The sequence below is a fragment of the Hydra viridissima genome, unplaced genomic scaffold, assembly GCF_058129835.1.
Source record: "Hydra viridissima isolate aposymbiotic clone 2 unplaced genomic scaffold, HvirCarnegie_v1 scaffold_1, whole genome shotgun sequence".
NCBI classification, from domain to species: Eukaryota; Metazoa; Cnidaria; class Hydrozoa; order Anthoathecata; family Hydridae; genus Hydra; species Hydra viridissima.
The window spans coordinates 4,768,452-4,795,271 of record NW_028324300.1 but is presented as its reverse complement, the minus strand read 5'-3'; the positions used below and the strand labels follow the sequence as shown (position 1 = coordinate 4,795,271).

Genomic DNA, 26,820 nt, shown 5'->3' with positions numbered 1-26,820 from the left:
ATTTTACACAAGCGTCCACTACCCGAATCTTCATTGTTAATAAAATGCCAAAACCGTAATATTAGTTGGAATTTATTTCGTGACATTATTCTAGAAAATAAGGGAAATCTATAGAGACTGTTCTTAGACCAATAGTGTTCTAAAGATGGCATTTTGACACACCCCATATGAAGAAGAACTCCAAGGAACTGCCGCATATCTCCTGAATTTATTGGTTTCCAATCTTTAAAACGTGAGCTTCTTCTGAGGGGACGCTGCTTATTTATTTCTTGCGTTGCGTAGCGATTAGTTTCAACTACCATAGTATTTATAAGCTCTTCTGTAACAAATAGTCTAAAGAAATCTAATGGTTTCTTGCTCTTCATGTTTATCTTCAAACCAGGATCCGCAGAAAATTGAATTTGTTTTACAATATTTGGCTCATCTTTCCATTGGTTTGAATTTCTAGATGGACCACCCGTTGTTCTAGCTCTTTTTGGCGGCATTAAAAAATCTTCTGCAGTGGCTGCTAGATGAACGTCTGTGTACTGATTGTCATCACTTTCTTCAGCGTTATTATCTTCAGAACCTGATTCTGATGCAGTCAAGCTCGAAGACGTAGTAGTATAAGCGAAAAATGAATCCGAATCTTCAATATCATCATCTTCACTATCCTCACAGTCTTCCATAATCATATGTGCTGATCCAATAGTGGAATATCTGTGTTGAGCTAATAGGAGATAGATAAATTTATAAATTATCAATTTATAAAAAAGAAATTTTTTAATGTATTAAAAAACATTTTTTAATGTATTAAAAAACATCTTATTGTGTACTTCAAATTTTTTTTCACATTTTCAATAACAAACAGTATAATGTAGTTGTCAAATATATTTTAGCTTCTAGTCTAAAAAACACAACAATTTAGAATTAAGAAAACAAAATATAAATTACCTTGTTTACTCATGATAACTGCCAATGTGCATGTGCAAAAAAATTGAAACACTATTTATAATAATAATGCATAAAATAAGCTACATTACTACACCTTTTCAAGATGTAAGTGAGAACTTGAAAGTTGTAATTAAGAAACGTAAGATGTAATTGAGAAATACAAAATGTAATTTAAAAGTCGCAATATGTAATTTAGAACATGGAAGATGTAATTAAGAAACGAAAGATGTAATTGAGAAGATGAAAGTTGTAATTGAGAAAAGCTTATAATATATGTTTCAAATTACATATTGCGATTTCTTATTTACATGTTGGGTTTCTCAGTTACATTTTAAAATTTCTTAATTACATGTTGTGTTTCTTAATTACATTTTGCGACTTCTAAATTACCTGTTGTATTTCTCAATTACATCTTACGTTTCTTAATTACAACTTTCAAGCTCTCAATTACATCTTGAAAAGATGTAGTCACCACAATGAGTTATACTCATTACGGTGTTACGAGTACTTTGGCACTGGAGAAAAAAATTCCTTCGCCATTGCCAAACTACGAGTATACTCGTAGTGCTTTTTTTTTTGTCAGTTATATTCAAAATAAAAAATACTATAAAATTTTTTCAGATTAAAAACATTTTTTTTATTGGAATGTTGATATCTAGCTTTGGCAATGAGAATGAAACCACTCAAAACAGCCTCGGCAAAAATTAATCATTGTAGACATTATGGCTCGGCAAAGAAATAACGCATAGTTTAAAATAGCTCGGCAGCGAACGTGTTAACATGCGATGTAACGGTGATGTTAATTTTTGATGCCTACCTCAAACCAACATTGCACAACATGAGAATGACGTCATGCCCACTGCGGTTTGATAAAAACCACGAGCCTTACGTCGCTTAATGTAAATTCAACAACGCAATTAAGTAATTTTCCAATGTCGCCAACCCAAAATAAATATCGCACTAACGTAAATGACGTAATGCCCGTTGGGGATTTGATGAAAGTTTTTTATTTGCTTGGCAGAAAAAATATTCAAAATCTAAAATTTAACAAATTGCTATGGCCTCCGGCGACAATTTGTTAAATTTTGATGATATTGAAGCAGGCAAGATTAATTTTGATGGTATTGAAGCAAGCAAGATAAGAGTTAAGGGATGTAACTTTAGATGTAGCTCGAAGCTAAAAGTCCTGAGTCGCTGAGTCCTCAAGCTGCGTCACTGCTTTTTTATTCAGATTTATCAAATGTGTATAAAAAAGCATGCCGGAAAATATTGCAAATTAAGCGTGCAAAGTTTGATTTGTTTGCCAAATTCTTTCTTACTTTTTTTTTTTTTTTTTTGTCTAATTTAATACAAAATTGATTCACATGAGTTATATTTTAATTAGAGTGCATATAGTTCGTTTCAATTCAAACAATCTTCACCTATTTACATAAAAAAAACTCTTTACAACCTAATTTAATCATGTGACCCATCTCTCTATTCTTGGCTGAAAACTGCAGCTGCTGCTTCAGTGCAACTTTTGACAAAACGTTTGATTGCTTGGTTTTGAATTTTATTTTTATGGAACATGAAACGGAACAATTTATTTTTTTAGAAGTTGATAAAAAATGTGCTTTTTTTTTAAATTAGTTTAACAAGTTACTTAAGACATAAAATATTTTGGAACACCATCTTAAAAAATAATATTTATATTGATTTTTTAACATTAATATTTTGGCTTCGGCAAACTGTCAAAGCCATGTTTGGATCATTTGATCCACCTTGGGGTTTCCAGAGTTAAATATGTAAAACAATTAACAACCCAATAGGCTTTGTTTGCTGTGGATCAAAGTAATTCCACAAATAGATAAACAATGGGAAACTAGGAGAAGATTTTGGTATAAAATTGTTAGATACTAGAGTTACACAAAATGCACTAAACAAACAGCTGTTGTTACATTTACCCGATAAAAATATGAAGGGAGTCTAAAATACTAAGGAAATCTTTAAACATGCTGAGTATTGCGTTTTTTGATTATTCATAATACCTGTGTTATTCTCTTGTATTATTTTTGCTGTGAAAAAAACTGAAGCGAAAACATCTCAAAGAGCAAGATACCAACCTCAAGAAAACATTTGAAATCATGACGTGGAGGTGTTAAAAAAAACCAGCGAAAGATCTGATGATGATCTGATCTGTCTGATCAACAAGTAATCCATGGAGAAGCAGCAGACCACGCTGCGTAAAAGAAGTTTAACATGAGAGTGGAATTAAAAATACCTCTGGGATCAAAAAAAAAATGGAAGAACCATTTGTATTAACATTCATCTCACCTAAAGGAGGACGATTGCATTAAACAAAAGGGATCAAGATGTCGGTTAAAAATGGTTTTCAGTTTCCAATATAAAATAGTTGATTAAATTACAACTGCGGTTTGAAACTCGGAATATCATCAACAACTTTATGTTTTCATAAACGTAAATGGGTTGTTTTAAGGTGGCACTGAATCTAAAAAAAAAAAATAGACTGCTTACGTTAAATGCCTATTATGTTTACAACATAATAGGCATTTAAACGGCAAAAATTGTCAAACGCTTATCTTTCAGTTACATAAATGAAAAAATGAAATACTACAACTTGTTCGAAACTACATCTGAATTGCAGAAAGTCTTTTTGAAGATTCTCGATGACTATGACATTTTAAAAATATAAAGAACTCGATACACTGCAAAATATTCCAAGTAAATTCTACGTAAACGATAGACTACAACCATTTCCATGAAAGAAATCAATCACATTTTTTTAAATTAATAAAAACCAGTTGCGAGTGAGCTAGTAACATAAAAATATACAAATCAACTTTTACATTTTTTAATTAAAAAATTTCTAATAGAAAAAGTTTGGGTAAAAACCATTTTTCAGAGACGTAAAACATTCTCGCATAAAAAAACCGCTGCTTAGGTACAGGTGCGTTTAGAGCGCGAGCGCACGCAGAATATTTCCCCAAAATTTACCCATTACTAAATATGCCATTACTAATTAGAAATTAGTTTTGAGTATATCCATTATGCGGTAAACAGCGGTAAAAAAGAATTTAATTAAAGATTTCCATAGGATTGTCATAAAATCCAAAAGCAAATAGCACCAATTCTCAATAAGCCTTTGATCAGCCATTTTTCAGAAAGAAAAAAAAATGATAGAGTCAACATCATACATTGCATTGTTCAAGAACCTCTGGACAGCTCATTTTTTATATGAAACACATAGAAAAGGTATTTCCTTGGTTCATTCGAGAAATTAAGATTTTAAGGTAAAAAAAAAACAACCCTTAAACTTTTGTTTGTTTTATTTATTTTTATTATATATTTTTTTTATTTTACTATTATTATTATTATTTTTTGTCACGTCGTTTCCTTTGTGAGAAGGAAGGAAATCTGAACGGAAGTAAGTCATAAGGACAAACTGTTGTTTAAAATGTAATGTTCTGCTGATTTTAATTATTTTTAAAGATGTAGGTAGCGCTAGAGATTAATATTGTTGTCAATCGCTTTAGAAAACCTCATTAAATCCTTCTTTTTTTTAAAAAAAAATATTTTAGCTCTTTTAAGCAGTTAATGTTTTTCCAACTAAATTTACTAACAGTAGAGATTTTCAAAAATTTACTAACGGTAAAGATTTTCAAAAATTATACCGCTAGTTTTTCTTTGTAGCCCACTAATGACGTCACAAAAGGTCCAAATTCCCATTTAACAAGAAATGCTTTCTTTATAATAAGGATGAAACATCATTGCGGATATTTTAAAGAATTCATTGTGAAAATTGGGGTTAATAAAATTTTTTGTTTACAGAACTTTTTATTCGCTGTGGATAATCTGTACTTTAGATTTAATAATTCAAAAATGTTAAATGAAATATACCGTCAGTTTAAAAGATAAAACTGAGTACAAGTTTTGAATTTCGGAGAAAACAAGGTTTTTCATGTAAGTTACTTGAAAAAATGGGAACTTAGATTTAACAAAATGAAAGTTTTAATGCTTTAGACACTATTATAAACACGAGTTTCTTATATCATTGAACTTCAAAAAATATTTTGCGAGATTAAACTCTATTTTAAGAATGTACTTTTACCTCTAAACCGACGATATAAAACCGACGATATATTAAACCTTGGTGGATTGGAACGTAATGTAAAGGGGCACTTTAGGATTGAATGCATTCAACCCTATAATGCTCCTTTACATTACATTTCGGATTTAATGAAACTTGAAAGATTCTGTATGAGAAGAAAAGGTAATCAAAGGTTTTTTGATTTTATTTTACCTATTTAACCTTTAACAAGGAAACTATAAAATAACAGTTTAGACAAAAAACGATCTAACTCTAGATAAGATATGAATCATCTAAATCTAGACTCGGTCATCTGTTTTTATTTAAAGTTGTGTAAATTTTTGTTAAAAAGGCATGTTAAATCCGTAGTGTTTTACAATTTACCAATAACTGACTTTGTTATTTGGGGGAGGAGTTCAGATTTACTTAACCCAGGGTTTACAAATGATTTTATTGGTTATTGCTTTTTTTAACTTCTTTTTTTCCCTTGTGCTTTTTACACAACCTCTTTGTCAGGACCTATTTGAACAGGATTGCAATCATAATAATTGATGTTTTTACATTCATTTGAAGGCAGGGCTGTTGGTTTTACATAAGGTAGAATGTTCATACCTCATGTACATATTTCAATTGGTTCAATCACTTTAGCAAGTAGAGCAAAAAAGATTATCTTCATTTAAGATTCGATGATCTGTATCTTCACAGCTGCTTGATTCAATCTACAAGTCTTTGAGACTTGAAAAAAATTTAATCAATTTGAGACTGATACGAGCAGTTTGATTTGTGATTGGTCGACATTTTTGATTGGTCGACATTATTAGATTTGTGATTTGTTCGACATTACTAGACTTCAAATTTGATTTGTTTTGACTTTAGTTTTTGTGATTCGATTTTTGCTTCATCGAATTGGTTTGATTCCTCGGTAGTTTACTTGGGTGGTTTTTTGGCATTCGGTATGATTTAGAAATCAAATAAGACATACAACTAGACCTATGGTCAATTCTATAAACTAACTTTGCGAAAATTTCGTCATAGTTTAAGCAAGTTAACAATGTAGCTTATTAAAACTTTGAAAAAAATTGTTCATATAGTTCCTATAAAAATATTTCTCTGTGATCTACGAGAAAACCACTACACTAAAATTCAACTCGCGTGGCGAAAACCACCAGAATGAGGTTTTCGTAACACGAGTCAACTTTTTAACCGTGTAAAGATATTTTTTTTTAGCCGTGTAAAATCCTTTTTTTAGTTTAAGATGTAGAATTAAATTGAAAAAGAAGACTTGGTAGTGACAGCAGTTGCTCCCCTTCGGCATAACCTTCAACAGGTAACATCTTTTTTATGGTAGTTACGCCGTTTCTAAACTTGTTTATATGATTTGTTATTTATGAAAGCATTTTAATGAAAAATTTGACGCTTTACGCCTATATTTTCGCAAATACGAAAAATTTTTTATTCTGGATCATTTTTTTAAAATATGACTTATTTAATGAGGAAAAATAAATTTACTAGTTAAAAGCCATTGGTCTTGATTCTTAATGTAGTTTTATAGAATTTATGATCCTTCTGCCACTTTTCCGATAGTTCATATAAGTTGTTCATATAAGTTGTTCATATAAGTTGTTCATATAAGTTGTTCATATAAGTTGTTCATATAAGTTGTTCATCCCGTTTGTAGAGGATTGTTAATATTAATAGAGATTTTATATTTTTTATAATATACATGTCCCTCAAAAAAGTTAAGGTCTATAAAAGTGTAAACAATATTAATTGTGGACCAGTTAATTACTATATTTTGAAGATATCTTTTGAAATAAAATACCAAGCAGCTTCTCCAACATACGTAGGGTAAGGTTGCTAATATTGTACCGATGCCTATATTGTACTTTTAACATAACTCGTTATTTTTACAACCCACAAAAAATTTTTTAACTTATTTTTTATCTTTGCTGAATAAAATTAAGTAGTTAACTGCTTTTTTTTGTCATCCAACTTCATTAAGCCCAGAATAAGCTCTTGTTGGTTTTTTATTGAAGATTTCTTATTTTAGGTTTTTATGGCTAAGCGTATTTCACTAAAAAAAGCAGAAGATATGATTTGTTCAGTGTACTTATGTTAAAGCATAATTTATCTAAATTTAAAATAAATACTTAGAATTTAAAAAATCTTATTTTTAGTTGTCAAATTTTTTAATTAACTGAATGTCAGATTAGTTGCGTAAATTGTACCTCAAGGCATGTCCTAAATTGTACCGACGCAACCATTCTGACCGCTAAAAAAAACGTGTGTAAAGTTTAACAAAACCCTTTTGAGATTTCAATTAGAGAAATATCCATACTTACAATACGAATCTCACCACTTAAACAAAAAAAATAAAAATTTTAGTATTACTCTTGTATTGACAAGCAGTCCTTAAAAAGATGCACTCTCTAGTTCAGTTTTACCAATATGTCAAGGCTGGTGTCAATATGGCTGTGCAGGTGTTAATCAAAAACAGACACAATATATCTGAAACTTTTGCCAAAAATAATATTTTTATGTATTTTTTTTTTTACAATATTTAGTGTGGTTGTTTTTAAAACAGATATAGTATATGTTGTTTTACATTATTTATTATAACTTTCTTTAATAACTACCTTCCTCCTCTATTCTAATCTTAGCTAACCCATTGGTAAACATACAATTTAAATAAAAATTGTGCCATATGTGGTGATACCTGTTTTTGGCATTTTCCAGAAGAAAAAAAAATTCAAGTTGCATAGAGTTTATTAAATAAAAAATTTCAATTCATTATATTATGGGCAGTTAGGTGTTATGTTATGTTATATCAGAATATTTCCAATTGCTGATTTTATAAAAACCGTTCCTCTTAATCAGTTCTTTAAGTCCCTTAAATCTTAAATCATAAAATATTTGCAAAGCTGTAAAGTAATTGAAATCAAGAAAGTGGTACAATATTGGATTACAATGGTACAATTAAGGATCTATTTTCCTTAATTGTACTCTTAGCGCTATTTTTTTAATTTGATTCTTCGAGACTTGACGCTTTTTAAATTTTGAGTTTTTTAAACATCTTTACATCAAACAATCCCTAAATTATGAAATCCTATTGAAAATCCATGTTTTCACTCAGTAGCTTACCTGCATTTTTTAGTTTTGTCTTAGGGGGTACAATATTGGCAACCTTACCCTAATTCATTTTTATTTAAATTAATTTTTTTTTATTTAAGGCCCATACTTCTCGTTGTCCGGTGTCAAGAAAATGCTATGTAACAATTTTAAACTTTTTTTAAAATGCCAAATATTCCTATTAATCATGAAAGCTTGAGGACGAATGTTTGTGGCCATGTTGATAATGGTGGGTTGTTAGCAACAACAAGAATTTAGAAGTTTTTTTCTAACTCTAATATAGTTCTAGTAAATTTTTTAAGAGAAATACATCAGATTTAGAAGAAAACTTCTAAACTCATTTACCAATCATGCTTTTTTAAGTCTTGATTAGTGAAAAACTTATCTATATCTAGTTTTAGATTACCATGTGCAAAACATTTCCCATAGGTAGGGGAGACCTGTACTGAATGGACCTAGTACTGAATGGACCTTTTCAAAAATAAGAACTTAGAGACCAGTTAGATGTATTTTTGTGGTCACAAATAAATACGTACGTCCAGTACTCTGAGTGTTCGTAGTTTAAATACTGATTTAAACTACGAACACTCAGAGTACTGGACGTACACAAGGCAGAGATCATGGACAATTTATGTAACGCTTTGGGTACTATATCTTCAAATAATAGGTGAGCAAGTTTGTTCGAAGGAATGAAGATAAAACATTTCCTAAAATTTACCTGGTGAACAAATAACTTAATAAAAGAAACAATTTTAAAAAGAAACCTTAACTGCAGGATTTAAATTATGATTAGAATGAGTTTAAAGTTTAAAGTTTTAAATTTTGAAAAGCATTCATGTAATAAACTACTTCATCATGCAGATAAACTTCTAGAGTTTAACATTACCCCACTGCTCTACGGAGCTGATAAAGCTTTAAAGAACTTATTTCACCTGGAGCTTTTAGAGAAAATTTTTCAGGGGACAAATCTGTCTGAAACTCTCATAATACACACCATTCTAGAATTCATAGAACAATATCATCATAAATTTTATTCTGTTAAACGACAGAATGAATCAAGCAAGTTATTTTAAAATATCAACTTTACGAAAACATTCAAAATCTAAAAGTGAGTTGTGTTAATATTTTTTGAATAAAGACCCTATGCCATCTTGTATCTTTGCATCATCTGCATTAAGCACCTTCGTCTGGTCTCGGAATATGTAACGAGACGAAACGAGACAAAAATAAGTTGGATATATATCGAGACGAGACGGACCTTTATCCAATTAGTTAAATTAAAACCAAGACGAGCCATAACAAAACAAATTTTTAGCGAGACAAATCAAGATAATTACAACGAGACAAATCTTTACTATTTCTTAATACTAGAAGATAAGTTCTTAATAGCTATTGATAGTAAATCTGGCTTGTATATATAAACCATTTAATATATACATATATATATATATATATATATATATATATATATATATATATATATATATATATATATATATATATATATATATATATATATATATATATATTTATATATATATATATATATATATATATAGAGAGAGAGAGAGAGAGAGAGAGAGAGAGAGATGAAACCACATTCATAAAATAGATTTTTGCTTCAAAACTAAACAAGACAAGGCATCACAACGTAAAAATATTATAACGAGACGAGTAACTATGCTTATTCATTCCTGAAACTATGTTTAATCATTCCATTCATACAAATCAAAACGAGCACTTTTGGCTCGCCTCGTCATGTTACTTTTCGAGATACCAAGAATAGGCGCAGATACTTAATCTGCCTAATAAAAACAGTCTTTTATTGCTGAAATTCTTTTCACGTGCAGGAGCGTCATTAAAATAACTGCTACGGCGCTTAAGATACTTTTATGTGGCTGTAATCGCTATTATAATCATAGACAAGAATCTAAATTATGGAAATGATTTGAGATTGTGTTCAACAAACTTAATTTTTTTTCAAATGCACAAACAGAAATCAATTTGAGAGCTGAGCTGCTCATAATGATGATAATTAACCAAAATAATTGACAAGTCAACAATCAACTCGATAACTACTCACTTGGTTTTTTCAAGCGTAAAATCTAAAATCTACCAGAGATTAAAAAGTAATCGTTGATTCGTTCTTAAATTTCTCTTGCACAATCTTCCAATACGTTGCAGTAAGGACCCAATATTAGGATGAGGTTTATCAAAGGGAACAATTTCGAAATGCTGAATTTTCTTGAGTTCGTCTAAATTTATGACATATATGAGGGATTGATGTTATAAAACAAATACGTATGGATGTTTCGCCATTTTTTAAGTTTGTTTTTAAGGATTATCCTGCGTAGCTACGCAAACAATAAAAAATGTCATAATATGACGTCATAAAATTTAATTTATTTTCTAAAAAATGTTACTTTAAAAAAGATTTAAAAATTTTTAAAGTAATTTTAAAAAAATACTTTAAAGTAATTTTTTAGAAAACATTTCTGAAAAAAGTAAAAAAAATCAAAAAACTAAAAAACTTAAACACATTAGCTCACAAAAACACACGTTTAATATTTTAAAAAGTAACATTTCTGAAACGGCTGACGAAATTATTTAGGCTAACATAGGATTTATTCTATACTTTACCCCCTGATAGATTAAATTTGTTTGAAAAAGCGAGTCAGGAATGTAATGCTTGTTACACAAAAATGAGTAATCTACACGATATTCTGTAAAATAGCATCAGTAATTACTAATTGCTGTTTTTTTTTTTTACAACAATCCTTTTTTATTTTTTGATTTATACAGATTTCTCGAATTGAAAGACGAACACAATCTGTTTTTTAAATTTGAAAACAAGTGATATTTAGGATACACGAGTATCATAGCTTGAATAATTTTAAGTTTATTTAAAAAACAAGTTTTAAACATCTACAACGTGAAGTTAATTGTCATAAAAAAATCAAGTTTAACTGCAATTAAAAGAAGCCGTTTACGTCGCGGCTTGAGTGCAGCATGGCGCAAAAAAAAAAATTCAAAAAGATCTTTTCTTGAATAGATGCATAGTCAATAAAATTTTAATACTTATATCATAAACATCTATGAACCGTGAAATGGTTTCTTTTCTCAAAAACCAAACACTTTGAACATAAATTAAGAATATTATATTTAAAATTATGTAAAAGTTGAAAATTTTGAAAATGTTGACAGCTTTTTTAAGGTCAAACTATTCTATATTTGAGTGTCAAAATTTCTATATTTTACCCCCTGATAAATGTTGAAAAAGCGAGTCAGGATATATTGTATTTTTTACATAAAAATGACCAATCGTCACAACATTCAATGAAACAGTGTCTTTAAAGCTTGTTCTTCGACGAGTTAATTATTTTATTTTTGGCATTTATTTTGTTACATACTCTATATACCATCCCGATATTAAAGAACGAACATAATTAATCTGTTTTGATGCCAGGAAAATCACTGTCATCTATATCCGAGAGTGGAAATACTAATCCAGTTAGTAAGACATTGACTGGCTTCTCAAGTTACGCACGCTATCCGAGTACAAATTCTTTAAACGCTTTATCAAATGTGAGTAGTTTTAAAAATAATTATCCACAAGCAAATAACCCTGCAGAACATGATTTATTGAATCGGCTGCAAACTAAAAGTCTTGTCCAAAAAAATAACTATGAATTTTGCAAAAAGATCAGAGTGTCAATTGCACTCTTTGGGATTTTATTTCTTGTTGCTGCAATCTTTATGCTGAGTTTTTATTTACCCAAGCAATATGAAAAAAATACTATCAATGGTAAAACACTTGCCCCTAGCAAGAACTTTTTATGGGATAAGCATATCAAAATCAACCATTTACAAGTAAGTTTTGGTAGCAACTTTTCAAAAATAACATCTTATTCTGAACCTAAAATTGCATTAAAAGGTTATTTTGGTGAACTATTAACAAATGCTGCAAAAGAAAACTTCACAAAAGTTATCAATGAAAGTTTTATCAAAATGACATTTCAGGATAGTGAGCCAATTACATTAACTATTACAAAGCAATCTTTCAGTAATCAATGTTATGAGATTCATTGGAGAGCAACATATCATACAAAATTACAAGATTGCTTTGACACAAAAAGTTCCCATTGGTTTGGGCTTGGTGAGTTGTTTACACAGAAATGGCCATTAAGTAAATTAACCTTCCCAATGACTCCATTTTTAACATCTGATTTTGTGGACAGACACCAGCCTGATGTATTTGGAGGTGTTTTAGAGCCTCTTTTAGTAAATAGTTTAGGAGGTGGAATATATGTTGCTGATCATGTTCCGTTACATGTTAGTATGAATGAAAACAATTTGCCAAGATTTTGTATTAGAGCTGATCGAAACAAGTACCATATTCCATACTCAGATCAATACTCAACTAATGAACTTAATTATACTATTTGCATTGCTGATGACATTAAGAAAGTACATAAAATCCTGGTTGACAAATTTATTGATAAACCTAATGGGATTCCTGATAAACAAATGTTAATTGAACCAATATGGTCAACTTGGGTTCGATATAAAAAGGAAATTAATCAAGAGAGTTTGATAAAGTTTGTTGAAGAAATTAAATCTTATAATTTTGAAGGAAGCCAAATAGAGATAGATGATCAATATTCTGATGCATATGGTGATTATAACTTTGACCCAAATAAGTTTCCAGACATAGTTAATACCTTTAATATTATCAGAAGTGCTGGATTTCGTATTACAGTCTGGGCTTATCCTTTTTCAAATATTGGATCTAAAAGTTTCAATGATTATCGAGATTTTGTTACTGTTGGAGAAAAATTAGTACCTGGAATGACAGAATGGTGGGATGGAGTCGGTGGAGTAATTGACACTACAAATCCATTAGCTAGGCAAAACTTTATAAAAAGGTTGCTTGAATTTAAAAAGCTAAGAATTGATGGTTTTAAGTTTGATGCTGGAGAAGTCAACTATTTGCCATACATGTATAGATTTAAAACACCACAGGTTAATCCAAATTATTTTAGTTATCATTATGTAGAATTAGCATCAAATTTTTCTAGCCTTTCCGAAGTTCGAGTTGGTTATAGGTCACAAAAGTTTCCAGTTTTTGTAAGAATTCTTGATCGCTTATCTGAATGGGAAGTTCAGAATGGTTTAAGATCAGTTTTAACAGCAGCTCTCACTTTCAGTATTCTCGGCTATCCATTTATTTTACCAGATATGGTAGGTGGCAATGCTTATTCTAATAAACCCAACCGTGAGTTGTATGTTCGCTGGGCACAACTAAGTGCTTTTTTACCAGCTATTCAATTTTCCATAACCCCTTGGGATTATGATATGGAGGTTGTTATTTTAGTAAAGAATGCTTTAAAAGTTAGAAAAAGTTTGTCAGAAGAAATTTACAAAGCTGCTTTAGAAGCTCAAATTACTGGTGATCCAATTATTCGACCATTGTGGTGGTACTGGCCACAAGATCAAGAAGCAATTACAATTGACTCTGAATTCATGCTTGGCGAAAGTTATTTGGTTGCTCCTATTCTTCATCAGAATATTGTCTCACATGCCATTTATTTGCCAATAGGAGTTTGGCAAGAGCAATGGGGCCTAAGAAGAACATTAAATGTAACTAAGGGCAGTTTCATTCACTTTAATGTAGCCATAGCTGATATATGCTATTTTAAGCTTGTAAAAAAGCAAACTGGTGCACTTTAAAAACCATTCGAGACTGATTAATTTGATAGTTAATATTCACTGTAACAAAAGTTTGTGTATTTGTTTTTTGTTTAAAAGAATTTTTATAAATATCTTGATTGACAAGGTTTTTAATTTACTACTTAAAAGATTTCTTTAGTTTGAAATATTCTGAAATTAATGTTCACTGATTTGAGATGCTCAGTTATTTTTATAGTTATGTTGAATACTCGTGAAAAGAAAGCTTAAGAAAATTTTTGTTTTATCCAGAACTTCTTTTATGGTTTTGGCTAAGTTGCCAGATTATCTGTATATACGTATTTTGTCAATATTTGTATCTCAGGATTTTCTTCCCTTAACTTTATAATTTTGAGTTTTTGCCTATAAGAAGGAAACAAACAGTATCACTTGTATGATGTTCCACGTGTTTTTCTTTTAAACTGGCTGACATCACAATTGACTGTTGTCTAACACAATAAATTTTTAAAATAAATATTTTATGAAAATGGTGTTGTTTTTTATGAACACAAATGGTTGTCTTTCCCAGTTACATTTTTTTAAACCTAAATCTAAATTATAAAAGAATCTCATACAACACTGAACAAGTAAAATTTTTAGCGGGGGGTCACAATCATCATTTCTTGTTCTACTATTCGAGCAACTGCTTTCAACTTTCAACTCTTCTCCGCTAAATTGATCTCAAAAGATTCTTTTAAGATGCTCCCAATAAACGTTTAGTTTTTTTGTGAATAACGAATTAAGTTCAGATTTCTATATCAGTCTTCTAATATGAATCGAATTTCCTGAAGTCTCTTAAAATAGAACTCTTCATTTAAAACAGCAGAGTTTAGATGTGAGTTTAGGTTTATATTTGTACGTAGTTTGTTAGTTTTAGAAAAATTTTAACAGATTTAATCAAATAGCATTTTTGCGCTTAATCTTGAAAGTTTTAGAATAACATAGCTTTACTTCACATATCACAAAGTTTTTTCTGAAGTCTTATAAGATAGCATATCGTAACAAATAATCTTAAATTTATTTCAAAAGAGTTATAGAAATTCTTACGTTATTCGTTAATAACGAAAAAACACAACGCTGATATAATGGCGCGCTATAATAGTTTTAAACTTCGTTTAGCTAAGAAGCGCTGAGAACGATTGTCTTTCGAAGGAGAAAATTTACTTCAGATTTAGCTTAAAGCAACTCTTGATTGTTAACAGCGTGAAATATTTTAAAGCCTTTTTACTGTTCGAATGATTTAAATCGGTGTTTTCTGTTTGAATGATTTTAATCTGCTTTTTAGTACAATTTTTGAAGTTTGTGTTGTTCTTGAAAGAATACTTCTGCTTGCCTTTATTAAGGGTTATTTGTACTTTTAATGTAATTTGCTATTGGAGTTTCGACTCACGATCACCAAAAAGAGTTCACTTGTTTTTTAAAATATAAGTAAAATATTTTTTGATTCAGGAAATTACAATATCAACTGTGATTAAAGTAGATCAATGATTTATTAGTTACTTAGTAACTTGCAACATGTCATATCATTAACTCAACTCGTTGCTGGTAAAAGAATGAGAAAAACCATGGAAATAAAAATTCCATTTAACAGTCGGAAAACAGGAGCAGTGGCCCCCCCCGGAAATTTATACTAATAATATATTGTCACGGATTATTGCGGGAGCGAATAGATACTCTCGCCCTCATGATAATCCGTGATAATATATTATTAGTACAAATTTCCAGGGGGGCCACTGCTCCAGTTGCCCCCGTGGACTCGGCGCCTATGATTATGTAATATAAAATTATGTCAAAGTTATTACTAGCAATTACTTATAATAACACATGACAACAGCATTACTGCTGAAAATGTAGGTTGCCCACATCAAACCCAGACTTTTTAACAAATATTTGAATGATGTGTGCCTAGTACTAAATTTGATTTAAAATAATTCGAAACAGCTGCTAAAGAGAATTGTATAACACTGTTCTGACTAAATTATTTAAACCTGTGTTGACGCTAGACAATTTTTTCCCCTCCTCACCACAAAAAAATGAAATGGGATCTTCAAAAAAGATAAGAAATGGGGAACCAATCATGAATGCAATACGCAAGTTTAGCATTTGAATTTTAGTCACCTGTCGTTTTCAAAACAATTAAATGTTTTAATTCAGTTAATAATTCAAGTTAAAGCTGCACTCTATTGTTGGAAAGAAAAGTGTGATAACAAATTTGGTGTCCATTAATTAATGTCGGGCTTGCGGTAGGACTCTACATTCTGTACTGATTGGTGCGTATCTTAAATTAATCTATACTTATTTTTTACTTATGTTTTATTATTTATTACTAATTTCTATACTTTTGCATCTTTTTAACTTTTGAAGTTTCTCTAATTGAAATTTACACGTTTCACATTGTAAAATGGGCGCTATATTAAATATTAGCATTAAATAGATTCTTAGATAAACTAAATAAAATACGAACTACTAAATTTTTTATGATGATAGATTACCGGAAAGAACAAGAAGGTTTTATCGCAATGATTATCTGGTTTTTCTTGTTCTATTGAGTATAGTTTTTTTATACTTTATACAATTCACCGATATGATAAACACTGGTTTTCACAAGACATAATCAAAGTTATTAAAACGTACTATAAATGTTTTATTGTTAAATTTTTTATTTTACTGGTAATTGAATGTAAATAAAAAATTATAAAGGTTCCCAAACCTCTTTTACTTAACGCAGATCTTTATATAACTTTGTTACTATGGGGTCATTCCAGTAGATTTCAACAATTTTCCATCTAAGTTGGTGGCACTATGTCTCAGATTTTGCTCTTCTTTTGAAATTATGTTAATAATAATAAAATATGAATAATTTGAAAATTTCAATGCATTTGCATTATCCGTTACTAAATTACCGGCGTTAAAAGATTTGCGATGGAAGCCTACTTTTTATTAAACTGTATTTTTGGCATTTTTATACGTTTATAACTTTTTTCTGTAATATAATAAATGCAGGTTTTTTTATTTACTAAATAAATGTAACTTAGCCTAGATAAAAAACAAGGTGCAGCTTATTTATTTGATTTCAGAAAAAAAATATCAGCACACAAAAGTTGAACAATTTTCATTAAATTGAAAAAAGTACTACTTTTATGCCATTATAACTTTTTTCTGATGTATAATAAACTATGTATAATTTTAGAACTATAATCTCTGCCATAAAAGTAGAATTAAATATTAAAAAATCTTCATTTGTTGTTTAACAGAAAAAATATATACATCGTTAAAAATTGCCATTGATGGAAATCGACAAATTTTGGGCTTAATTAAAATCGTCAGTAAAATTTTCTGATACCTTGTACCAAACTAATAATGACAGCAAATAATATTCATATATAGTATATTATTTAGCAAATAAAAGTTTTCATTTATTCAGTAACATGTTAAAATGACACCTATTAAATGATATGAGCGTTTGTAAATATATATATATGTGTGTGTGTGTGTGTGTGTGTGTGTGTGTGTGTGTGTGTGTGTGTGTGTGTGTGTGTGTGTGTGTGTGTGTGTGTGTGTGTGTGTAAATTTGTAAATTAAAGTGTGTGTGTGTGTGTAAATTTGTAAATTAAAGTGTAAAATTAAAATGTAGAAAACTTAAAGCCATAATTAAAGAATTTTTTTAATAAAGTACTTAGGTTTTTGTTTTTCTTTCATAGCATGTGTTAAATTAAAGTAAAACATCTTTAAAAACATATTTAGTTTTAAATAATATAAGCACTTTAAATACATTGTAGTCACTAAAGAAACTAGTTTATAAGCATTTGAAATTTTCACTATTAACTCTTAGTTTATAGTAAAAATTTATTATTATTCAGGCATAATGACTAACAATACGTGTTCATTAGGTGATCATTTAAATCAAGAGTGCCACAAATTATCCTATTTCACAAAGTCAGATGTTTGTGATATATCACATGAACATAAATATTTGCTTAGCGTGAGAACAGGAATTAGTGTACAAAACTAGAAGACAATTTGCACTCATCATGAAATGGAATATTTTCGATACTATGGCAATAATTTTCGTAGCTGTTGTAATCCTCTGAATCTTCACACAAAGGTAATTAAAAAGAATTTAACCCCTATAACTCTTGTTCATCACAGCATACACAACTCCCTAATTCCTGGCCAAAAGATATGTTGCCCTGCTTAAGAAAGCTGAAAGCAAAAAATGATGGAATCAGTGTTGAAATAGAAAATGATCCTAATTATATAGATGATGGACATATAAAAAAAATGCTGAAGATCTCAATATAAGTTTAACATCGTTTGGACATTCCCCTATAATTAGCAAAAAAAGAAGCTATGAACAACTTCAAAGTAGAGTCAAAGTTAAAGTTCGAAGGCTGTATGAATCAGTAAACTCTGTTAATATCATTAAAGCCAGGGATGCAGAAACAACTCTTAAAGCAGAATCATTAGACTACTTTGTTATGAAGTTAAGGGAGAAGTATGACAGAGAAGTTAACATAACTGAAAAAATAAAATTGCTGACACTTGTCCCATTACACTGGACACTTGAATTTGCAATGCAAGAGTTTAACACTACACAGTATGAAAAAGGCATACTTGGAGATCGAATATTGGAAAACAACAAACCAAAGAAGTTGACACCTACTAAAACAATAAAAGAGTTTTATGAAAATGAAGAAAATTCTCGTTTACTTCCCGGCAAGAAAGACTATATTAGTGTTAATACTGATGTAGGAAAATCACATAAACAAAAAATTTTAATTCTATGCAACTTAAAGGAACTTTATGCTGCGTTCAAATTAAAATACCCAGAAACAAAGGTTGGTTTCTCCACATTTGCCAGTTTAAGGCCTAAATGGTGTGTTTTGGCAGGGTCTTCTGGTACACACAGTGTTTGCGTATGTCAGCATCATGAAAACCCAAAACTCAAACTTTGTGCTCTTGATAGTACCTTAGAGCTAAAAACCATGATGGCTATACAAGTATGCAGTGTGAATTCAGAAGAATGCATGCTCCACAAGTGTGAAAACTGTGACGGAGTTAACACTGTAAAGATGGAACTGGAAAGATATGCTACAAATAGTGACACTTACACTTTCAAACAATGGGTAAATGTTGACCGCAGTGAATTAACAACAATCACAGAAGATGCACATATGTTCATTGAAAATTTAAGTCTCGATATTTGGAAACTATCCATTCATGAATTTGTCAGGCATAGACAAGCTGCATACCTTAGAAATCTGAAGGATTCTCTACCGTAAAATGAAATTCTGATAATAGGTGACTTTGCCGAAAATTATACATGTATTGTTCAAAATTCCATACAAACAGCATACTTCTCAGCCACTCAAGTGACATTACATCCATTTGCTGCCTACTACAACACAAAATGTTACTGCAATGTTAAGTAACAGTTTGTGTTGAATATGTTATTGAAACATATTCAACACAAACTGTTACTTAACATCAAAATGTTACTGCATACTGTCAAACTCCATGGATCATAACCATGTTGCTGTTCACTCATTCCTTAAAGAACTTTTACCAAAAGTCAAATCATTGGTTTCAGAATTGAAACATATTCATTATTTTAGTGATGGATCAACTGCACAATACAAAAATCGGTGAGTAATCTATACCTATAATAATAGGCTTATTAACAACCTTTGTAAAGCTGTACAGCATACATTTCTACAACTTTAGATACACATTAGTGAATCTTGCAAACCACAAACACGATTTTGGTGTTGAAGCCTCCTGGAATTTTTTTGCCACAAGCCACGGCAAAAATGTATGTTTCGGTATTGGAGGTACTGTGAAACGAGTGTTGTCAAAGTTATCACTCCAGGGACACCTTCTTAACAATGCTGAAAGAATTATGAACTGTTGTATTGACAAGACTAAAGGAATAGAGTAAGTACTTTACACTCACTAACTGCATTTTATTTTGAATCAATAACATTGTTACAATTCAACTTCAAACATATCATGAATATTTGTTCAAATACAAAAATAAAATAATAATAAAATTGAAATAAAAAAATAAATGATAAAAAATAAATAATTAAAAAATTGTAATGAATGAAAAAGTATGAAAAATAATTAGTAAAAATGATATAGTAATGAATAAATATGATTTTTAATTTTACATTCATCTATGTTGATAAGTTAGCTGTTTCTCAATGCCAATCATTTCTACAGACTCGATACCAAAAGATGACTGATCCAATAAGAGGAACCCGATCTTTCCATGCCTTTCGAATAACAGATAATGGTCTTGCTGCTTATACTCTCAGTGAGCATATCAATGGAACGCTTGTTATTCCAGTTAAAGAAAGCTTATTTAATTAAAAAAAAGTAAATATAATTTTAATTACAACAAATAATAGCAATACCAATAACCAGGAAGCATACATTTTTGTAATTTATTTCTTTTTTGAAATTTCAGAAAAATCAAAGTGTGAAAATATACAATCCACTTCTGTATCCAACACATTGACTGACATCTGGTGAGGCAATATATATTCCGATAAAATATGAGAAATAAATTATTAGTAAACTATTTATAATTGTCAATAGCCATCATAACTATGATTAGTTTAGTTGATGATCAATTTTTTAACAATGATGTGCAATATATTAAATTATGAATTTAATTAGATATTCAGTCATTACTTAACATGTACAGCCTATTTTTATTTAATAATCTAAGACATACATAATTTTACATTGAAGAAGATTATCTTTATTTTTATATATAAATTTACTTTTTAGCATGATTCCTGTTATGGGAACCTGTGACATGAGCTCAAGAAATTCTGGGGAAGCCGAAATTGTACCCTAAAAGCACAAATAAAAGACAATTATATATTTTTTGATTTGAAATAATGTATGCATGGCATCATTACTTTTGTATTGCTGAATAAAAATGTTTTATTGTAATATCAGTTTATGTAAAAACATTTTTAAAAATTAGTTATGGTGAAGATTAGTGTGCTAAATTATAAGATTATGTCATAATATATAATGGCCTGTCATTTTAACATGTTACTGAATAAATGAAAACTTTTATTTGCTAAATAATATACTATATATGAATATTATTTGCTGTCATTATTAGTTTGGTACAAGGTATCAGAAAATTTTACTGACGATTTTAATTAAGCCCAAAATTTGTCGATTTCCATCAATGGCAATTTTTAACGATGTATATATTTTTTCTGTTAAACAATAAATGAAGATTTTTTAATATTTAATTCTACTTTTATGGCAGAGATTATAGTTCTAAAATTATACATAGTTTATTATACATCAGAAAAAAGTTATAATGGCATAAAAGTAGTACTTTTTTCAATTTAATGAAAATTGTTCAACTTTTGTGTGCTGATATTTTTTTTCTGAAATCAAATAAATAAGCTGCACCTTGTTTTTTATCTAGGCTAAGTTACATTTATTTAGTAAATAAAAAAACCTGCATTTATTATATTACAGAAAAAAGTTATAAACGTATAAAAATGCCAAAAATACAGTTTAATAAAAAGTAGGCTTCCATCGCAAATCTTTTAACGCCGGTAATTTAGTAACGGATAATGCAAATGCATTGAAATTTTCAAATTATTCATATTTTATTATTATTAACATAATTTCAAAAGAAGAGCAAAATCTGAGACATAGTGCCACCAACCTTTTGTTGAATTCTACTGGAATGACCCTATGCTCTTTGTAAATCTATCACATCTTACCACGTCTTACCACGTCTTACCACGTCTTACCACGTCTTACCACGTCTTAGAACCCTAGCTATAGGAAACTTGTTAATTTGCAATAAAATTTATTTATTAGTTTGCGTAAAAGTTCATTCTTAGCAAGAAATTTCGTATGTTACGAGCTTGTGAGACTTCTTTTTAATTGTTGTCTTTTTTCTGGAATAGAGAGGGATTTTGATGCAAGGTTTATCATAATCACCGTAGAATTACAGGACAGAATTAAGGTGGAGGCGCAGTAGGTTTCACCCTAGGACTTATTGCATGAATAAGCTGCAATTCAAAAGCAAAAATGTATAGTTGAGGTATAGTCTTAAATTTTTGGGAGATTGTTTAAAGTACCAAATTTGATATTAATTTATCAACTAAATTGTTTGATTCTTAAGAGTACTTCATTAAATTGAAAAAAGCTTCTTCCGTGATTATGTGCAATACCGCAGTCAAAAGCGTTGGTGAATAGATGAGATAGTAGCCAAAAGCATCAGTAGGCAGATTCGAGGTTTTAAATTATACTTGTATTGCTGCAAATCTTCAAATTTGTTAAAAGCAGAAGTCTAGTTGAAGGTTGTGTCATGCACAAAAGCACATTTACATTACACACAAAATCTTCCTTACTTCTTAGTAGCTTTTTATGATAAAACATATAATTAACTTCCAGCGGTTAATCATCTGAGAGTTTAACTTTGGGGGCGGAATAATTTCGTGTAAACAATCTTGGTGATCCAACACACAATTGGTGAAATGGTAGTGGCAAATCGGTGGTAAAGAAAAGTCCTATTCCGGCTTCACTTCATTTGTATTTTTTTAGTTTTAATTTTGATATTTTATAGAGTTTCGCTGTGTAAACGAATAACAACCACAATAAAAATAATACTTGGACCGCAGCCAACTCCGTAGTTTGTGTTCCAAGACAATTTTCGCAGAGGCCTGTGACAGAAGAAACCTGTGACGGGAAAGAAAAGCGTTTTTTGAAAAAAAAAAAAATTTTTTCTTAAAAAAGTTATTTCTTTAATCATTTTTGAATTTTTATTTGAAACCAAACCCGTAGTTTAAATAATTTTAAAACCAAACCAGGAATCAAAATAAACTTCAAAACCAAATTGAAATCAAAAAACATTTTTTTGGTTTTTAAACCTCAACAAAACCCAACTAAAAGTTTTTAAATTTTAGATTATTTTATGATGGCAATAGCTTGAATAAAATTATGATGGCGATAGCTTGAATAAAATTATGATGGCGATAGCTTGAATAATATAATGGGGAAGGAATGGTAGTGGTGGAATATTCTAACAAAAAAAGCGTTAGAGATTCAAAAAAACAGTTTTTCAAAAGCAAATTTAAGTTTAGTAAAAAAGAAAAAGCCATTTAACTTTACAACGACGACGATGAAAAAAAGGGACAAAAAAGAGTAAAAAAATTATTTAGAAGGGGGAACAGGGGGTACAGGTAGCGATTCACTTTGAGTTAAAGAAGGCTGTTTCATGGGTTGCAATTTTCCAGAAGAAGATTTCTCTATAACTGACTAAAATACTCTTAGTCATCATTTCTCACCAAATCATCCTAAAAAAACCCAAAATATCTCATACATAAACCTTTATCTTATGCTAGTTGTGAGACAAATTGCTTAGGAATCGGGACACAAATCACCGTTCCTTTTCACTACGACATCACTTTCACTTATAATTTCGCGGGATTTACATACAATTATATTTTCATATTTCTTATATTATACTTTATTAATTATTCCCTGTTCCTATAAAGAAATTGAAAAAAGAGCATGGAGAGGGGGGGGGGGGGGGGAGGGGAGACTTTTTTCAATAATAGAAGATTTTATGTTAAATTAATTAGGGCATAAATATATTTAATGGCAAGGAAGACCTTCTTCCCTACCTGTACTTTCACCTATGTATTTTTGAAATAGCAACTTAGTTAAAAAATTATTAGTAAAAAACATTTCTTTTCTAGAGCAGGATAACTCAAAAAATTTCTTTTCTTGAACAGGATAACTCAAAAGACAAACTGGAACGCTTATCGCAGCAAAAATTAAATTTTTTTAAGGACCAAAATCAGATTTCATCATGAACTTAAAAAGCCTAATTAGAAAAGAAGCTTAACTCGAACTTGATCATTTCATATTGCCAAAATCAAAAACCAAAATAAAACACTGTTGTAGGTTTAAAAGACGTCTTTTTTTTTTTTTATTAAGGAACTATTATTTCCCGTTCCTACACAACTGGAAAATTTCCTTGAAACAGGGGGGCAATAAAGTTATTGTTGTTTTTCAGTGAATATTGAGCCTTAAATGACTTAATAAAATCTTAGGATAATATTTCTCAACTTCGTGTTTCGTGCTACAAAAGACGCTTTTCTTAAAGTTGATTTTAATTTAATCTTTCTATTTCTTTACTAAATTTATATGTAATAAACGAACGTCTACAAAATTTTTATATTTCATACAGTGAAGAATTTTAATCATTATTAGTAACTGAAACAATTTCACTTTTTTTATTATTATTATCTACACATCATCATCATATCATATTCTTTATTTGTCAATCTTAATTATTAAATCTAATTATTATTAATCTAAACAGGATTAAAACACAATTCTTCTAAATAATTTATTTCATCTGATTCCATTCCAGATGAGTTTTCGCTATCAACATAATCAACTGCTTAAAACTTCGTTTTGTAATCTGAATGGTTTCCTGTTCTTCAACCTTTTAGCCGATGAGATTAAGAAGTACCAAATCTTTGGTTTCATTTTGTTTATGATAGAAAAATGTTTTTTATTTTTATGAAATAAATTTTTCGTACGAAAAATCTTCATATTTTCAAAAATATCTACCGCCTAAGGTGGCCAATGGTAGCCAATAGTGGCCAATGGTAGCCAATGGAAGCAGTCCGACTTATTATGGTTTGGAAACATTTTAGATTAAAAAATGTCATAAATTTACGATTGTACGAGTTTTTAATTTTATATTAAAATTGAAATTTACTTTTTTTTTTTGCATTTTTCCGTCTTTAATAGATAAAAATTAAAGTAAAAAATTTAACTGGAAAATAAAACATTTTTTAAAAAAAAAGTTTTTTTGAAAACTTTTCCAGCGATTTATTATTGAATTACAGAGCATAAATAATAGTTGCTGTAACCATATACATCTTAGGAAATCTAACTTCATTGAGTCAATACGTAATTGTGTTACGATTGAAATCTCATAGCCAGAATCTTAGTAAGGGTGTTTTCAACAAAAACCCACTATCAAACTTTAGTAATAGTAACTCTCTCAATTTTTGGCCACGTGATTTCCTTTTGCACCCTGGTTTGTGTATAATTTCGAAATGAACTTTAACTAATTTATGAAGAAATTCTTAACAGTTATTTTTTGAAATAATCTTTATTTACTACTTTAAAGGCATATAAATTTCCCACGAAACGGAACAGAAACGAAAAGCTTTCTCGGAACAAACAGGATAATTTTCTTGTAATATTTTCTACTTTTTAGCACTCTTTTCTTAACTGGGTCGTTTCCACATCTACCGTGAGTTTAACGAAAGTTATTATAATATATTAGATTATTAAAGAAATACAAAAGCCTTAGAAATGAGTTTTTGTTAACGCAAATATAATTTTTTAAGGGTTTTGTTTAAAAATATTTCTCACCCTGAAACTTAATACATTTATATATAAATCATATGTACCACAAAAGTGCAAAATCTCACAGAAAAATTGCCTCGTCAGGACTAATTGTCTCTTTAAGATGCTTTAAAAAGCTTGATTTTGACTTTGCGATGAATGAGATGTAATTTTATCAAGATTTTCAAACAAAATCTCAATGAACTCACTCAATGGAAACTTCATTGTTAATAGCTCAGCTCTCTGTTGCTATCTGTTGCTATCCACTGTTTGAAATCCACTGTTGACTGTTCATTATCATCACTTTCACCACTTTTATATTGCTGATCTGCATCATCATCTTGTGTCAGATGCTGTTGTAAGAAATCTTGGGCAGCTTGTATGCCGGGACAACTGTTGCATCGGTGAATCATGCAAACTTTCGATTCTCTGCTGCAGACAATCATTTCAATGATTTCATGATAGGGCCTTTTAAGGCACACAGCAATCAACATCATTTTTATATTTTGGTGTATTGTAAACACACACAGAGAATGTGTACCTTTTTTGGCCATAATGGATGCGCCATATAGGCTGAAGGCTACAAAATTTGGAAAATCCGATTTGGTTGTCTGGATCTTATATGCTGCATAGTGTTACTTCAGGTTACACAAAATCAATTTTTTAGACGTGTTTATTTCGTCCAATAGTAATGAAGTCTTTTTGACCAGGCATTTGTCTTAAATATTCATAATCACAGTAAAAAGGTTTTACAAGTTCTAAAATATCCTGGCTGATTTGATGTCATTTAACCACATCAGGGTATGCAATGATGATTTTTTGCTCATGTAACAACTTTGCCTTTTATATTTCGCTTTTCAAAACTGAAAACTCTTTTGCAGCTTTTCTAACAGACTCAGATTTTAAGCTTAACGTCAAAATTTGCAGTTGCTGCCATCTGTTAGAAACTTTAGGTTTTTCTTTTATGCAGTCAACAAGGTGTTCTAGATAGTCAGCTTGGGTTTGAATGGAACTTTGGAACTTCAATCTTATCAGAAGCAGCAAAATCAAATGACATCCAGAACAGTTGTAATTTTCTTAGTAACTGCTTCTTCAACTTGTTTTAACTTTCTCTTCCCAACCGAAGGTAAGTTTTAGAGGATTTGACTGAATGAATTTTTATAGGAGACACTTTAAGTTCACACAAAGCACTGTTGGGCAATGATCTTGTTGACTCTAGCATAATTTCTTTCTCTATATCATCTTCAATCTTCATCTCGTCCGCTGATACGAATTTATGTCTGCATTGTGGACAAAGCCTTTCACCTGGTACTATGAGTTTGGTTTTACTCCATAGTGACTTTGCTGTATCCAAGTTGTTTTCACGTAGACTGCCTGTAAAATAAAATGGACCCGTAATGTTTGTAAAAAAATTTTTTTTTAAAAAGACATCTAAGACTGAGAGATTTTTTGATGCCTAATTTTTAAACTTCAAAGGGTCAGCTAAAATAAACTGCAAATGAAAATTTGAGAAAAAAAAAGAA

The 26,820-nt window shown here is 29.8% G+C and overlaps 2 protein-coding genes across 3 annotated transcripts; both read left to right on the top strand.

Moving 5' to 3' along the window:
- The first annotated feature begins 6,264 nt into the window (after nt 1-6,264).
- LOC145186394 (uncharacterized) lies at nt 6,265-20,880 on the top strand. 2 transcript variants are annotated; one of them, XM_090076929.1, is made up of 6 exons: nt 6,265-6,347; nt 16,031-16,146; nt 16,364-19,810; nt 20,099-20,254; nt 20,346-20,406; nt 20,672-20,880. In XM_090076929.1, exon 3 carries the CDS (start codon nt 18,355-18,357, stop codon nt 19,156-19,158), a length of 804 nt encoding a protein of 267 aa, XP_089933055.1. In that variant the 5' UTR covers nt 6,265-6,347; nt 16,031-16,146; nt 16,364-18,354; the 3' UTR covers nt 19,159-19,810; nt 20,099-20,254; nt 20,346-20,406; nt 20,672-20,880. The 2 variants fall into 2 exon arrangements, with proteins under 2 accessions (XP_089933055.1, XP_089933056.1); XM_090076930.1 differs by lacking the exons at nt 6,265-6,347; nt 16,031-16,146 and having other exon boundaries at nt 19,168-19,521; nt 19,601-19,810.
- Nucleotides 11,182-14,364, top strand: LOC145187791 (alpha-galactosidase MYORG-like). The gene has a single exon (XM_080064265.2). It carries the CDS (start codon nt 11,609-11,611, stop codon nt 13,877-13,879), a length of 2,271 nt encoding a protein of 756 aa, XP_079920391.2. The 5' UTR covers nt 11,182-11,608; the 3' UTR covers nt 13,880-14,364.
- Nucleotides 20,881-26,820: the final 5,940 nt, after the last annotated feature.

Excerpts from the sequence above, each read along its gene's own strand:
- LOC145187791 (XM_080064265.2), top strand. The coding sequence starts at position 11,609 with ATGCCAGGAAAATCACTGTCATCTATATCCGAGAGTGGAAATACTAAT.
- LOC145186394 (XM_090076929.1), top strand. The coding sequence starts at position 18,355 with ATGAAGTTAAGGGAGAAGTATGACAGAGAAGTTAACATAACTGAAAAA.